Source organism: Electrona antarctica (genome assembly GCF_951216825.1).
Source record: "Electrona antarctica genome assembly, chromosome: 7".
In the NCBI taxonomy this organism is placed as follows: domain Eukaryota; kingdom Metazoa; phylum Chordata; class Actinopteri; order Myctophiformes; family Myctophidae; genus Electrona; species Electrona antarctica.
In genome coordinates, this window is record NC_136812.1 from 42,050,684 (window position 1) to 42,065,630 (window position 14,947).

Genomic DNA, 14,947 nt, shown 5'->3' on the forward strand with positions numbered 1-14,947 from the left:
GCCAAGCTACACCAGGCTTTTCTCGCACGTTTACCCTAAACGCGCGGCCCGCGCGTGCGTTTTTTTAAAATAGGACTGGACCTAAATTAAACGCACGCGCGGGAGAAAACGCGCGAGAAAACGTGTCTCGGCCGCTGCATGTTGGAAAATGATGGGAGGGTTCAGATTGGATATTTGACCACTCACAGATCAGGGGAAAAAACGTGCTCTGGGTGCAAACTCCTTTAGTGTAATTTCTAACAAGAAAAAAACAACCTCCAGGACGACGGGTCCCGAAGCCATTTCCCGGTCAGGAAATTGCGTGCGCAGTTGCGCACGGTGCGCTGTACCCGGGAAGCCCGAATCCCGGGATTGAACCCTAGTTGCTGCCAATGCCAAACGTTTTATTGTGGACACAGATAAGAGAATAGATGAATACTAGATCTGAACAAGAACTATTTAACTCTTTTGTCGCTAACTTACATTTTGTCAACAGATCCAGAAATCTCAGCCCAGAAGTCATTGACAATGACATCAAGCTTTTGCAGAGCAAACTCCTGCAATTAAACACAGAAACACCAGTCAAGCATTGTTTTTTTTTGCATTCAGTAGTAGAGTCAAGAGTGTGTGTGTGTGTGTGTGTGTGTGTGTGTGTGTGTGTGTGTGTGTGTGTGTGTGTGTGTGTGTGTGTGTGTGTGTGAGTCATTCTGGTTTGATATGTTTTTTGTAGTGGGGATGGCAATGTCTCACTTATAAATTCACTGTAGTGTAAACCATGCAGGTCCCCCACAAAATCCTTTATTCGTTTTTGGAAGTAAGGCTTAGAAGGAGGGAAAGGAACACACAAAAAAAGATTACCTTGAGCTGAGGCTCCTCCTCATCCAGGAGCGAAATAATCCCAGCTGAAATGGAAGTGAGGCATTTATCTAATTTAATTACTCAAATTTAACAAACTTTATTAATATCATAATCTGCTGTCCTGTGAATCATAACAGACTAGCAGCAGACCGTCACAGCTCAGTGTGTCAGCAACATCATTACCCTGGCCCGTGCTAAAACATTCACATACTGCATATTATGTGACAGCAGCAGCATTATAAATATGTTAGCAACAGCCTTATCCTATAATATTAAAACGTTCACAAAATATATGTGAACGTTTTAGGATATGATAAATACGTTGATGTTGCTAACACAATGCGCTGTAACGGTGATGGAGTGCTGCCGCTGTCACCCTGCTACATACATAGTGCTTTTAACTTTAGTTTATACGATATATACAGTAAGAAAATCTAAATAAACCAGAGTATTTGCGTAAGCAACTAAATAACGGTGTATTTCTGGGAATGTACCGGTAATACTCATTGTCTTTCACTAGCTAAACTGAACTCCTTGCTGTGTGACTCAGCTAATTCAATGGCCGTTAGCGGTGTTAGCAAAAAACGCTAGCTACAATATTAATTACCGTACATCTAATATAATGACTATCTCTTACCGGCGGATGTTATCATGTTTGGCTCGTCAGTCCCTCCTCAACGCCACTGTTGTCCCGTTTTGGGGCTTTTAAATTCTCACAGGAGAAACAAATGAAAAAATGTTGTGTGTGTGAAAGAGTGGCACCACCAGATTACAGCCGCTGTTTGACGCTTGCTTTTTGTTTAGCGAGCGACGTAAATTCCTCTCAAACGGACCCACAGTTGGGAGGACCGATGCTAAGCCTGATGGAAATAATTATAAACTGCATTAATTCTCACCCACATTCTCACAACAGGGTAAACCGCAACGAGTCTGTTAGAGGGCGAATATATTTACGTATTTCCTCTGTTTGTTTGAAGATAAATATAGAAATATAGCATAAATCCTGTCGGTCCCTGAACCGGCATCTCTAAAAACCGATCTCGCATGAATCAGTTGTTTTACCTGCACTCTGAATCTGAATAGGTCTCTGAAGTGAACCATAAAACTAACATCCATCATGTATCCAAGCACTTGCACATTTGTGGCAACTATTATTCTTTATACAAAAAAATATATATAACTCTGTTTATTAATGCAATCCCATATTCTATATATGAGAGCCCAGGTGAGACATTTAAACGCATATGGGATCTGGACAATCAGTTGTTTTACATACTAAATGTATAACTCTGTTTATTAACAGCTAGTCTATCATAGGGCTGGCTATTGGCCAGTTTGATATTTTGTCATATTTCTAAAGCAATGTGCCCACCTATCCTGTATCTATTCATTGAGACATTTAAAAGCATATGGGATCTGGACAATCATAGTTCTTTTACATAAATATAAGGTAGCCTACATATATCCTGCTTCGTGAATATGAAAGCAACTGATTATGATTCACTGCCAAAACAAATGTAGGGATTCTGGGATTCTCAGTCATCTGCCCAAAACATCAAGTCCTCTCTAATATCTTGTGCTTTTTATTTTTCAAATCTCTTGTATGACATTTGTAATTGATCTTCCACACAACACAATTAAAATGTTTATTCCAGAATTAAAAAACAAAACCAAAAAAAAAAATGGTATCCAGTACAGAATCATAAATACATATTAACAGAATGGTTAAATATCAAAGGCACAAAATAGTTCATATTCATAGGCTAAATTCATATACATCATAGGTAAACATTGAAGTGTCTCTAATACTGTAAGCCCATTAGTTCTCCCTTAAGTAAGAGTACTCCAGTTCAGTCCTAAGCTGCTGGATAGGGTGAAATATTATATAACTGAAACATTATTTGATAAAAAAATGTTGTGTGATATAGTGTTTGATGTAGGGTTGTCAGGTCATAGACGAATAACTGTTTGGTCAGTTTGGTCTTAGTCAAACAAAGACTCACTGTGTTAGTTGATTAGTCACTTACTGCACTTGTTTCAATGCTGAATGAATTATTTGTGGCCGGTAGCCACCGTGAAATAAATATTAAAATGTTAAATCAATATTAAAATGTTATATTCTCAATAACAGGAAAGGTTTGTTCTCCAAAGGTTTATTGCTTCAACGTTTACATCCGGCTGGATCTTCTTCAGGAAGATCATTCCTGAAGAAGATGAAGCAATAAATAAACAAGAGGAGCAGAGACAAAATCAGTGTTGTGGACTTTATTCCTTTCCTGTTGCATCGCTGTTTGTCCAGCACCCATGGGTACGATTGGATCGCCTTTGTCTATACTCAATAACCTCGTCATCAACCTGAAAAGGCTGGTTTCGGCACGATTGTACACAGCAAACACAATTATACAGATTTGTCGACTAAATCAGCTAATGAACAACAATCGTCAACAAATTCCTATGATTATTAGTATAGAAATTCTTTAGTCAAGGGCAGCCCTTTGCCTTGAGTGACGTTACACTTTGACAAACTATAACTAAAGGCTTTTGTCAAGCGGTTTGTTGTAAATTGTTCAATCTAGTAGAACAGGTCTTGTGACACCTAAAACACCTAAAGCATGTCTGTCTCCAATGTGACGACTGCACAGAATCCTCAAAATGTTTACACTTCACAGTGTGTGATCCTTGAGTACACAGACTCACAGTGACGGGGTGAAAGTTAAGCTATCACTGTCAGGTCAGGTGCTCCACAGTCCACAGATCCAGGAGACATGGAATCGGTTTTGAGAGGAATGCCCTCCTCTATACTTCCTGTGTCACCTGAAAAACAAACACACAATCATTATGTTCTAGTACCGGTATTAACGTGAAGGAAAATGGGACTAGCATTCTATTAAATTGGGACGACATAGTATATTATTTGGGCATCTCCCCGTCACCGAAATGACGTAAATCAATGGCAAATTAGTACAGGCTTAATGAGATATTCCACAATATGAAATATTCCTAAAGCCAAGAGCAGGCTGATCCGCTTATCAGGAGTGGACACGTAACTGAATAAAGAAGGCACTGGAGCAACTCAAATGATTGGAGCCTTTTTGAGGGGCACTAGCCTCTCACTCGTGTGTGTGTGTGTGCACCACGGAATGTGATGATTCGATTGGCTGAGCACGGAATGTGATGATGTATGATGATAAGAGCGCCCCTCACTTCACGCAAGTGTGATTTTCTTCCTGTGCTTTGCACCTCCAAGCATCAGATTTGCTCCAGCGCCTTCTTTATTCAGGCAAATTAGTACACTCGTAAATAGGGATTTTTACATTTTACAGAATGTCTGCAGGGAAATATTTCACAAATAGGATGTGCTTGTACCTCTTCGCCTATTGGTTGAAGGGCTATTGGTTTGGCCACTATGTCTTCTTCGAAGAGCACAGGAAAAACATTGGAATGGCCAGCAAAGCGTGTTCCCTCTATCCTTGGTATCATCTGAAAAGGCAATAAGAAACATTTAACAATTTGGCAGCTCATCCATAGGGGCAGATTTCTCATGAATGGCTCTTATTGTTTTCGTGGTCCATTGCACCCGAGCCTGGGAAAACGTACAAAAATATGACAGGTCTTGTGAGTGTCATGGTTGGATACATTGACCTACATTAGACTAGCTCAAAGCCATGATAATTCAATATAGCCTAGTCAGTGTATTTAACGGGTACACACACACACAGGTGCTATTAAAGATAACGCTTTGACAGTTTTAGATTAGGCCCATTGATTGATTGATTGAAGAATTTATTAACAGTTTGCAGAATTACAGTACATTTCAAGCACAAACTCAATACAAAGGCTGTTAACTGTGAGTGGACGACCCATTTAAGCATTACACTTGTTTCCAATAGGGTCCACCATGTTCAAATCATCAAAACATTTAGAGACGTACAAATAGACACTTCTATAGACAGAACAGGAATTCATCATAAAGGAGGTAAAAAGGGAAAAGAGATATATACAGTGAGGGGGAAAAAAAGGGGGGGGCGGGGGGGGGGGGATTCAGATTTTACGGGGGCCAGTTTCGAATTGCAGCCATCCGTAGGTGCCCTTTGAGAGCGGTTTTGAAGGAGTCAAGGGATTCGCATGTCTTAATGACAGTTGGTAGGGCGTTCCACATTTTGGTGGCATAGGAGCGAAAAGAATTTAGTCCCTTGTTTGTGCCGAATCTGGGTTGTACATGGTTCGTTGCACTCCCTCTGGTGTTGTGGGTGTGGACTTCGTTAACATTAAGGAAGTATCTAGACAGGTACATGGGTATCTTGGTGGTGTATCGAATCTTGTGGACCAGACCCATTGCAAGATGCTGTACTCTGTCGTCGACCCTAAGCCATTCCAGCCTGTCGAAGTGGGCAGGGGTGAGGTGGGTTCGGGGGGCTAGATCAAGTAGGAGCCTAACCAGTTTGTTTTGGGAAGTCTGGAGCCTGGTTTTAAGGGCCTTTGAGGTGCTGTGGTACCAGGAGGTGCATGCATAGTCAAAGAATCCCTGTACAAGGGCTCCTGTTAAGGTCTTCAAGGTGTTTTTGTTGACCAGTGAGGAGATCCTGTAGAGGAATCTTGTTCTATGGTTGACTTTTTTGATTACGTTGGTGGCCATTTTATCACCGGAAAGATTAGCCTCCAGGATGGAACCTAGGTAGGTAATTTCATATTTACGTGTGATAACATTGTCACCCACTCTAACACCACACCACACCTGATGTCTGGGATGAATAGAACACTTTGCAGGCATTCGTCTTGATGGCGAGTATTTTGCTCTCAGTCTTTGGAATGAAACTTCCGACCCAGATTGCATCAGAAGAATGTTTCCGAAACACTGAGCGGATCAGGCGCTCCAGGAGTCCCACGCAGTCGGTGGTCTCGACGCTCTCCGCCGCGGCGCGTATTAACCCCATCAGTGCAGGCGGCGCACCGGCGCGTTTAGTGCGAGCCCTCACGTCCTTCAAGATCTCTTTCACGCACAATTCGTTTGAGGCTGAGCCCCCCTTGAGAAACTCCTGCCTGAACAGGAACACTATGATCGGACAGTCTATTGTTCGCTTCTGGCTACAGAGGTTAATGCTTGTCGCTGTTTTCGTTTGAACTTTATTATCCTCCTCCCCCACCGACTTGGCTTTCAATGCCAAGTCCATTGGCCTCGTTGACACGGCAGCCACTTCGCTCTCTGCGTTCAAAGCCTTGGTACCGACGTGGCAAACGCAATTTTCACTAACATGATCACCGGTTTTTGGAGACGCAGGGAGCTGCGGTCCATTGCTGCTGCTGTTGGCAAGGTTAGCGCCGGCGTCTTCTGCTGGAAATATGCTGCGGACAAACTCCTGCAACAGTCCAGCCTCGCCTTCCTCCTCGGGTCTGAATGCGTTGCTTACCAAATAAATCCTCTCCTTGCCACCGATTTGAGCAATAACCTTTTGGAATTCCTCCTCGGAGTGCCGCGTGTCATCTGGGCTGCTCGTGCTCGCCATGATATAGCCTACCCACGACTACTCCCACTACAGTCGAGTAATTACAACGTAGGCAATCACTGTTGTGCGATGCGATCGTCTATCAATTAGTTGTTTACAAGGAAGGATCCCCAAATGACAACTCCATCCACCCTGCTCCGTGGACTCTATGCCGATAGTGGTTCACTTCTCTCAGGGTCGGAGGAAGTACGGATCGACAGAGGGAGGGTCCAGAATGAGGATAAGGCTATATTTATCCCCATTGGCCAACCCAGCTGCCTGTATAGGCGGGGTCATACAGGGCTAAGAATATAGACAGAACAGAGTAGACTTGTTAATAAATATGCTATGTGCAATAGAGATGTTGATGATGATGATAACTTTGATTATTATTAGGCTATTAGTACTAGTAGTAGTAGACAGTTAGCTTTGGTCCATAATAGACAGTAGTGGTAGAGGCTAGCAGTAGTATAGCCTAATGATAAATGTTTAGAATGCACATTTTAGCATGCTATAGGCCTATAGCCTACTGTCTGTCTGTCTTACAGATAAAACTGTTCAAATCTCTCTACCTGGAGAGGAGAGAACAGATGGAGAGGTGAATGGAATGCTGTCCCCCTCCCAGTGAGCTGTGGCGTTCCACAAGGAAGCATACTGTACATAGGGACTTTACTGTTCCTAGTATATTTCAAATGACATGACATCAGCTTGTGACTGCAACTAGTTCTTGTTCGCTGATGACTCGGCACGGCACTGCTGCTGGTCTCGGACAGGAACAAACTGGAGGTTGAAAAGGCCCTCAGCTCTGAACTCTGTAGAATCTGTACCTTGCTCGCTGATAACAAACTATCTTCACACCTGGGAAAAACTGAATCCATTCTCTTTGGATAAAATAGTAATCTCAGCAAGGCCGGCAGGTGGCAATATCACACGAAAAGATGAAATTATCTAGGTTCCATCCTGGAGGCAAATCTTTCTGGTGATAAAATGGCCACCAATGTAATCTCACCTGTGTGAAGTGAGTGGTGCAACTCTGTGTGGGGGTCCCCAGGGGGTCCCCAGAAGTTCCAGACCGAGTCCGAAATGGTTGCGAAATGACAGAGTTACCGTGTACTGTCAACACCCCAAATCATCATACAGTTTGTGTGTGTGTGTGTGTGTGTGTGTGTTAGGCTGCGCAACAGTGACACATGGTTGTGCAAACAAACCAAAACAAGCAATTTTCGTGCTCGGACAGACCCAGCCAGCCAGGGACGGACACAGCCAGCCAGTCAGCACTCCAGCCAGAGACACACATAGCTGTCTAAAGGCTCATACATAGTCTGGATTTTCGGTGGTGGGGTGACCACCGAACTACAACATGACGTCACGAGCCGCGGTGAAGAGCAAACTACCGCTCCAGCCCTTCTCTCTGTTTTTACTCACCACCGCTCAACGTTATTTCAGCTCCGGTGGTCAGCTCACCACCGAAAATCCAGACTATGAATAGGCCTTGAGTGTCTATAGGAGTGGTTGCACCACTCAAAAAGTCAACCAAAGAACAAGATTCTTGTATAAGATCTCCTCACTGGTCAACAAAAACACCTTGAAGACCCTAACAGGAGCCCTCATACAAGGTTTCTTCGACTATGCATGCACCTCTTGGTACCACAACACCTCAAATGCCTTTAAAACAAGGCTCCAGGCTTCCCAAAACAAAGTAAAAAAAAAAAAAACTGTGTCCAGTGTCCTACACAAACTCCCATTGACAATGAATGGAGAATTTTACGTCATAGTGTCTGAGCAAATAGGCATAGTGTCTATTTTATTATGATGATGTACGATGATAAGAGCGCCGCCCTCACTTCACACAGGTGTGATTTTTGAGTGGTGTAAACCACTCCTACAACTGGCTTTTGTGTGCAGAAAAAATGAGCATGGTTGCTATGTTCAAAATAATTTCTGACGTAATTAAATCACACCCAGGTGAACTGGATTGACCGTAGCAACCATGCCCTTTTTCTCTGCACAAAAAAAGCCAGTTGTGAAATCACATCCGGGTGTGATTTCATTACGTCAGACATGATTTCATTACGTCAGACAGACCTTACACCACTCAGTTCACACGGGTGTGATTTTTAACTGTATATGATGATTTCATTTTTCTTCTTCATAGCTTCTTCATGCAACATCATTAAATGTTCTGATGAATTGAAAATGGAGGACCCTTATGTAAACAAGTCTTTACAGTAACAGTTTTTGTATTGACCTGTACTTTTGTTTGAAATGTACCCATTCTGCATACTGTGAAATAAAAATCAATCAATCAATGAACAAAATGCAGTTTTGATGTCCATTTGACTCAAATTTGAGGGTGAATTTGAGAATGCTGAAGTCATGTAGTGACAGAATGTATAGGTAGTTCTGAACATCTGATTGTTGCTGCCATTTTCCTTTTCCTTGGTAGAAATAACATGCTGATCATGCTGACAGTAGGCATGAGGCAAGTTTATTTGTAGCACATTTCAACAAGGCATCCAAAGTGCTTTACATATTGCAATGCATTGAGACTTGAGAGTGAGACACTTAACAGTCCACACCAACAATTCGCAACACCGGTAGTTGCAAATTGCAACCAGTCGCAGCAGTATGAATTGACCTGTTGCAGGTCGGTGCAGTTGTCGGATATTGTTGCAAATGGTTGCAGTTGCAACTTTGTTGCGTTCATGCGTTGCTATTGGTGTGGATAAACACAGCATACATGGGCAACTGGCGACCCAGGGACACATGGGTTGTGTGGCAGCGGTGGCCGAACGGATAGCGGATCGGTCTTGATACCTGAAGGTCGCCAGTTCGAATCAGCGGTCCGACACGTTAAAATTACCACCGCTGAAGTGCCCTTGAACAAGGCATTGAACCACTACGATGAAATGTGTTCTATGAGCAGGGCCTGGCTGGAAACAAGTTCTTGAGCTTAGCCCAGATACCCTGGGTAAATATAGTAATCATTGTCTCCACCAGGCCGAAGTTGTCTCCACCAGGCCGAAGGCATGGGGAGAGAGTATGTTTTGCACTCCGTCCGTGTGTGTGTGTGTGTGTGTCCTTCCTTCCGTCCGTCCTTCCTTCCGTCCGTCCGTTATCAGCTAATCTCCGGCACTGTTGGCCCGATCCATGCCAAACTTTGCACACACACTCCCTGGATGCCAACGACGAACCTCTGCCCCAAATATTCCTCAACAGCCTGTTATAGCGCCACCATGAGGCCGATTTAGGCAAAACACATTTATGTACATTTTATCCATACATCACACAATTCGGTATACACTATCTCCATCTAGTCATGTGATCAACACGGAGCGGCACCATTTCCCATCTTCCATCCTGATTGGCTAAGATTGGCTTCCAAAGCTCACACGATTGGTCCGTTTCGAACAAAATGCCACAAATCACAAACACAGTGTGCAATTTCCGTGAAATTATACATGCACATTTCCACTAGGGCCGAGGACGACATGCCACAATTTTTTTCCCCAAATCAGCCTCACGGTGGCGCTATAACAAGCCAATTCCTGTTTAGAGCTATAACTGCATCGATCTGTATACAACTTATGTATGCGCACTCCCTAGAGGCCATGGAAAAACATTGTCCCTGCATCCCTCCACATCGGTTGGAGGTTATAGCGCCACCATGAGGCCGATTTCTGCAAAACACATTGCTTAGTCGCACAGATTTCATCCAAATCTCACGCAAATCGGTCCACATGATCTCTGTAGTCAGATTTGGATTTCATGGATTTCTCAGATTCTACACAGATTGGCTAAGATTGCCTTACAAAGTTTTCAGGAGTGGCCCGTTTTCGTTCCAAATGCTGCATATGTCCTGCTCATCCAGAATTCTATCCTCAGAGATGCTATGAGTGGCTCTGCATTTCCTCAACAAAATGAAGAAAATTGTTGCAAAAAACTAAAACAAAAAAACATGTTTATATTACTCCTAAACATTTTGCCAAGCATCTCACACAGTCCTATCCTCCTGGTGGAGACCTGTCCCCAGAAGGGCACTTTTTCTAGATTGGCAACAGGTGAGGAAGAGTTATTATCAGATGGATTGGTGACAGCTGAGCGGGGGAAGAGTTGTTATCAAATGGATTAGTGACAGGTGAGTGAAGTAAGCGTTGTTATATCAGATGGATTAGTGTTGTTATATCAGATGGATTAGTGACAGGTGAGTGAGGTAAGAGCTATCAGATGGAAGATCGATTGGCAGCAGGTGAGCAGGGGGAGGAATTATTAGCAGGTGAGATTGAATCAGGTGAGCAGGTGTGTCGGTTGTGTGATCAGTTCAGCAGTTGAGATGTTATCAGATGCTTTGTTAAGGCACAGTTTCCTTTGTTTTTTTGGTCCAGTGCCCCCTATACAATATCCAGGTCCCTTACCGCCCCCCCACAACCAATTCAAATTAAAAAGCTTTGTGCTATTGTGTTGATTATTATAATTTAGAAAACATCTAAACGATTTCCAAAAATCAGATTTTACTGAGGAGGGGGAGAGGTAAAAAGCCTGTTACATTATAAGTGGAATTGTATATGGATGTCAATTCCATTTCAAAGGAGCTTTATTGGCATGAGAAAACATACGTTTACATTGCCAAAGCAAGTGTCAAAATATAATAAAAGCAGTTGAAAATGGGGAAAGTACAGTAAATACAGTTGGAGGGGGTACAGGCATTTTGTAAACAGAGCTATGTTACATTGCATCGTTATAAAGATGTTAAATGCTGGGTATAAAGCTTTTTTGAAACAAATAGCAGCAATGTATTATAGTCACTTTGGGACAAATAGCAAGACTCACAAGACTATTTAAATAGTATACAAAAAAAGCCTCAGATTTAAGATGTGATGTCACATCAGGGCCCGAGCTCTCACAGCACTGTGACTGAATGTCAACTTGTTGAAGCACATGGGCGATAATGATAAGTTGTTGTTTGGTTGAATTAATAATACAAATAAATAAATAGCCTACAATTAAAAAAGACGCAAGCAGCCTATCGTGTGACTGTGTGGACATTCTCTTTTTCTTCACTTGATTATTTTTGGGTCCAGCACTGTTTAAAGACAAGATACTGACATCAGTACTGCTAATTAGGGGTGGGACGATATGGGTACCTCACGATACGATATATATCGCGATATTAGGCCCTCGATAACGATAATATCACGATATTCGATATATTGCGATATTTGCGATATATCGATATATTGTATGAAATTTCATCAACGATATATCATGATATCTGCAGCTACAAAATACTTGGAACTGAAAAACGCTATTTCCGTGCTCGGACACAGGGAGGGACACACACATAGCTGTCTATAGTGGTTGCACCACTCAAACACTAAATTAATACTCAATAAACTCCCCCTTTGCCTCATACCCTCATCATAATACCTCACAAACACCACCAACTGACCATTATCACTGGTGTCAGTGGACTTGTCCACTGCTGGGGAAATGCATTCTGCATTTTGTATTCCCACAAAGCTGTTTGGACAAATCACCATCCAGTAATTCAGTACTTCTGGTTGCTGTGTAATCTGAGAGTGGGATTTGCTTTATTGTCTCCACCAGGCCGAAGGCATGGGGAGAGAGTATGTTTTGCACTCCGTCCATGTGTGTGTGTGTGTGTGTGTGTGTCCTTCCTTCCGTCCGTCCGTCCTTCCGTCTGTCCGTTATCAGCTAATCTCTGGCACCATTGGTCCGATCCATGCCAAACTGTGCACACACACTCCCTGGATGCCAACGACGAACCTCTGCCCCAAATATTCCTCAACAGCCTGTTATAGCGCCACCATGAGGCCGATTTAGGCAAAACACATTTCTGTAGATAACTCGTACACATTTGATCCATACATCACACAATTCGGTATACACTATCTCCATAGTCATGTGATCAACACAGATCTGCACAATTTCCCATCTTCCATCCTGATTGGCTAAGATTGGCTTCCAAAACTCACATGATTGGTCCGTTTCAAACAAAATGCCACAAATCACAAACACAGTGTCCAATTTCCATGAAATTATACACGCACATTTCCACTAGGCCGAGGGTGACATGCCACTATTTTTCCCCCAAATCAGCCTCACGGTGGCGCTATAACAGGACAATTCCTGTTTTTACCTATAACTGCATCGACAACTTATGTATGCGCACTCCCTAGAGGCAATGGAAAAACATTTTCCCTGCATCCCTACACATCTGCCGGTTATAGTGCCACCATGAGGCCGATTTCTGCAAAACACATTGTTTGTGTTAGTCGCACAGATTGAATCCAAATCTCACGCACATCGGTACACATGGTCTCTGTAGTCATGTGATCAAGACGAGCCACTAAGATTGCCTTCCAAAGTTTTCAGGAGCCCGTTTTGTAAAAGATGCTGCACATGTCCTGCTCATCCAGAATTCTATCCTCAGAGATGCTATGAGTGATCTGGCTCTGCATTTCCTCAACAAAACGAAGAAAATTGTTGCAAGAAACAAACAAACAAAAAAACATGTTTATATTACTCCGAAACATTTTGCCAAACATCACACACACTCCTATCCTCCTGGTGGAGACCTGTGCCCAGAAGGGCACTTTTTCTAGTTTCATTTAATTTCATGTGGCCGGTATACTGAGGACAAAGAATACAGAAACAATACAAATCTTAACATAAAATTGAAATGTATAACAACATTACAGTGCAGAAGAAATAAAACACCTCAGTATGGCAGTGCAGTGGCAAGTCTTTGGGATTGATTTAAAATGTGTTGTAGCAGACCTGCAGTAGCCTATTGAGAAGTTTAACTTGCACACATTTTTCTATTCACTGCCTTAGAATGCCAATGTAACAAGTAGGCCTACTTTGGGGGGCACAGGGAAATGTATTGGAGTAAGATGTAAATTGCAGTGGAGTAATATTGAATGTAGACACTTAATTAGTCTGCCACTTACAACGTCTGATTTTGACAATGGGAACAAAGATCAAAGAAAATAGTGATTAGTGAATGGTTATGTTTTCACTCTCCACTGATCTCTCATGAAGATTCAGACTGCAGAGGACCCGGGGCTTCACATTATGAAATCTCAAGGTGCAGAGTTCACTCTCTTTACTCCCAATATTTGCATTGAAAAAAATCCATTCTTCCCTCCAATGTTATAAAGGCCAGGTTTCTGGAAAAACAAAGAGTGAAAGGGAAAACAAAGAGTGAAACATCATAAATAAATGAGGACTATTAGACTGCATGACCTTTTTTATTTTGTAACTTTTTGTTTTGATTTTAGCAAAAGTGTTGAGCAGCAGCACACTCTTGGCAAGAGCTGTTCTCAGCTCTTGCCAAGAGTGTGCTGCTGCTGCAAAAGTGTTATTTTATGTTATGGAATAGTTTTGTGAGCAGACGTAGAATACGCACATCGACAGGCTGGGTGCTGGGCTAAAGAAACTTTAGTAGATAGTGGATGGAGCCCGCACACCACAGGTACAAGAAAGACGTTCTTTATTGAAAATTCTCTGACAACGTTTCGATCTATTTGATCTTCATCAGGTCATGTGAACATACACAAAAGTTTGTACTTTTATAATAAGGGAGTGCCCTCATTGTCCAATCAAAACACCACATTTTGGTGCCCCTCCCGTCACTGCAGGTGTGACGCGTCAACCCTGAGTGAGTGGGTGGGGACCCAGACATATTGCTATACATATAATCTGTTCAGAGGTTTTAGTGCACCAATTAAAAGCATTTTAAAAACATTCGTTTTGTCTAATCCTTTAATTAACAAACACTTCTTAATTGGAAGGTGCCATTAAATTGACCTTTCAGTGAGTTCCTTAACACAAGCGTGTGTGTGGGCCATGAAGATACAGTACATTGTTTACTGTGGAATGAATGATAAACCTGAAAGTCTGACTAAAGCTAATAGAGTTCAGTTTGTGACCTTTAAACAGCTAGCCAAATCTCTCTCTCTCTCTCTCTCTCTCTCTCTCTCTCTCTCTCTCTCTCTCTCTCTCTCTCTCTCTCTCTCTCTCTCTCTCTCTCTCTCTCTCTCTCTCTCTCTCTCTCTCTCTCTCTCTCTCCTCTCTCTCTCTCTCTCTCTCTCTCTCTCTCTCTCTCTCTCTCTCTCTCTCTCTCTCTCTCTCTCTCTCTCTCTCCGTCTATCTGTGTCTATATAAACATCAACAATTTGAACATACTGACCTGCATGTATTGGGAAAAGAGTGTCTGAGGATCCAGAGATCCAGCGAGAGAGACGCGGAGACCTAGCCGAACTGGGGAAAAAATAGATATAAACACGAAAAAGATCAAATAAATAAATAGTAGCTGCAGTATCATGTAAGGCACCTTGCAGAGGCAGGCATGCATATGTCTCTCTGCGGATGTCATGGTTCATGCTCTCACAGTGTAGACATTGGATTGTGTCTCAATTAAAGTCTAAAACATGTCTCATATTCATTACTCAGTGAATAGTAAGTAATGACCCTATAAATGTACACTTTGACACTAATTTCATTATTATAGCTTTAAAAAGCAAGGCAACACCCGCACACTGTCTTCAAATGCAGCTAGTGAACCAGCAACATTTCGGCTATCTTTATGTTCCATACCAAAG

The 14,947-nt window shown here is 42.5% G+C and overlaps 2 protein-coding genes and 1 long non-coding RNA gene across 4 annotated transcripts in view; all 3 read right to left on the minus strand.

Moving 5' to 3' along the window:
* Window positions 1–1,649, minus strand: part of psmd1 (proteasome 26S subunit, non-ATPase 1) — a 59,351-nt gene extending 57,702 nt beyond the window's left edge. For both annotated transcript variants that reach the window (XM_079506855.1, XM_079506856.1), the window contains exons 1-3: window positions 1,475–1,649; window positions 838–881; window positions 463–536 (exon numbers count right to left, since the gene is read on the minus strand). In XM_079506855.1, coding sequence (XP_079362981.1) covers window positions 463–536; window positions 838–881; window positions 1,475–1,490 — 134 coding nt within the window. In that variant the 5' untranslated portion in view covers window positions 1,491–1,649. The remainder of the gene's footprint in view (window positions 1–462; window positions 537–837; window positions 882–1,474) is intronic.
* A 743-nt stretch (window positions 1,650–2,392) lies between these two features.
* On the minus strand, window positions 2,393–6,533 carry LOC306925998 (uncharacterized protein). Its single transcript, XM_079505196.1, has 3 exons — window positions 5,573–6,533; window positions 4,204–4,317; window positions 2,393–3,651 (listed from the first exon to the last, which is right to left on the minus strand). Exons 1-3 carry the CDS (start codon window positions 6,339–6,341, stop codon window positions 3,551–3,553), a joined length of 984 nt encoding a protein of 327 aa, XP_079361322.1. The 5' UTR covers window positions 6,342–6,533; the 3' UTR covers window positions 2,393–3,550.
* A 6,444-nt stretch (window positions 6,534–12,977) lies between these two features.
* The window catches only part of LOC306927171, a 2,887-nt gene continuing 917 nt past the window's right edge, over window positions 12,978–14,947 (minus strand). Inside the window, exons 2-3 of the long non-coding RNA XR_013790498.1 lie at window positions 14,536–14,606; window positions 12,978–13,513 (exon numbers count right to left, since the gene is read on the minus strand). This is a non-coding gene — a long non-coding RNA (uncharacterized lncRNA). The remainder of the gene's footprint in view (window positions 13,514–14,535; window positions 14,607–14,947) is intronic.

Excerpts from the sequence above, each read along its gene's own strand:
- LOC306925998 (XM_079505196.1), bottom strand. The coding sequence starts at position 6,341 with ATGGCGAGCACGAGCAGCCCAGATGACACGCGGCACTCCGAGGAGGAA. Across the intron at positions 4,318-5,572 it reads CTATTCATCCCAGACATCAG|ATGATACCAAGGATAGAGGG; the intron begins GTGTGGTGTGGT and ends TTGCCTTTTCAG. Across the intron at positions 3,652-4,203 it reads TTCAACCAATAGGCGAAGAG|GTGACACAGGAAGTATAGAG; the intron begins GTACAAGCACAT and ends TTTGTTTTTCAG.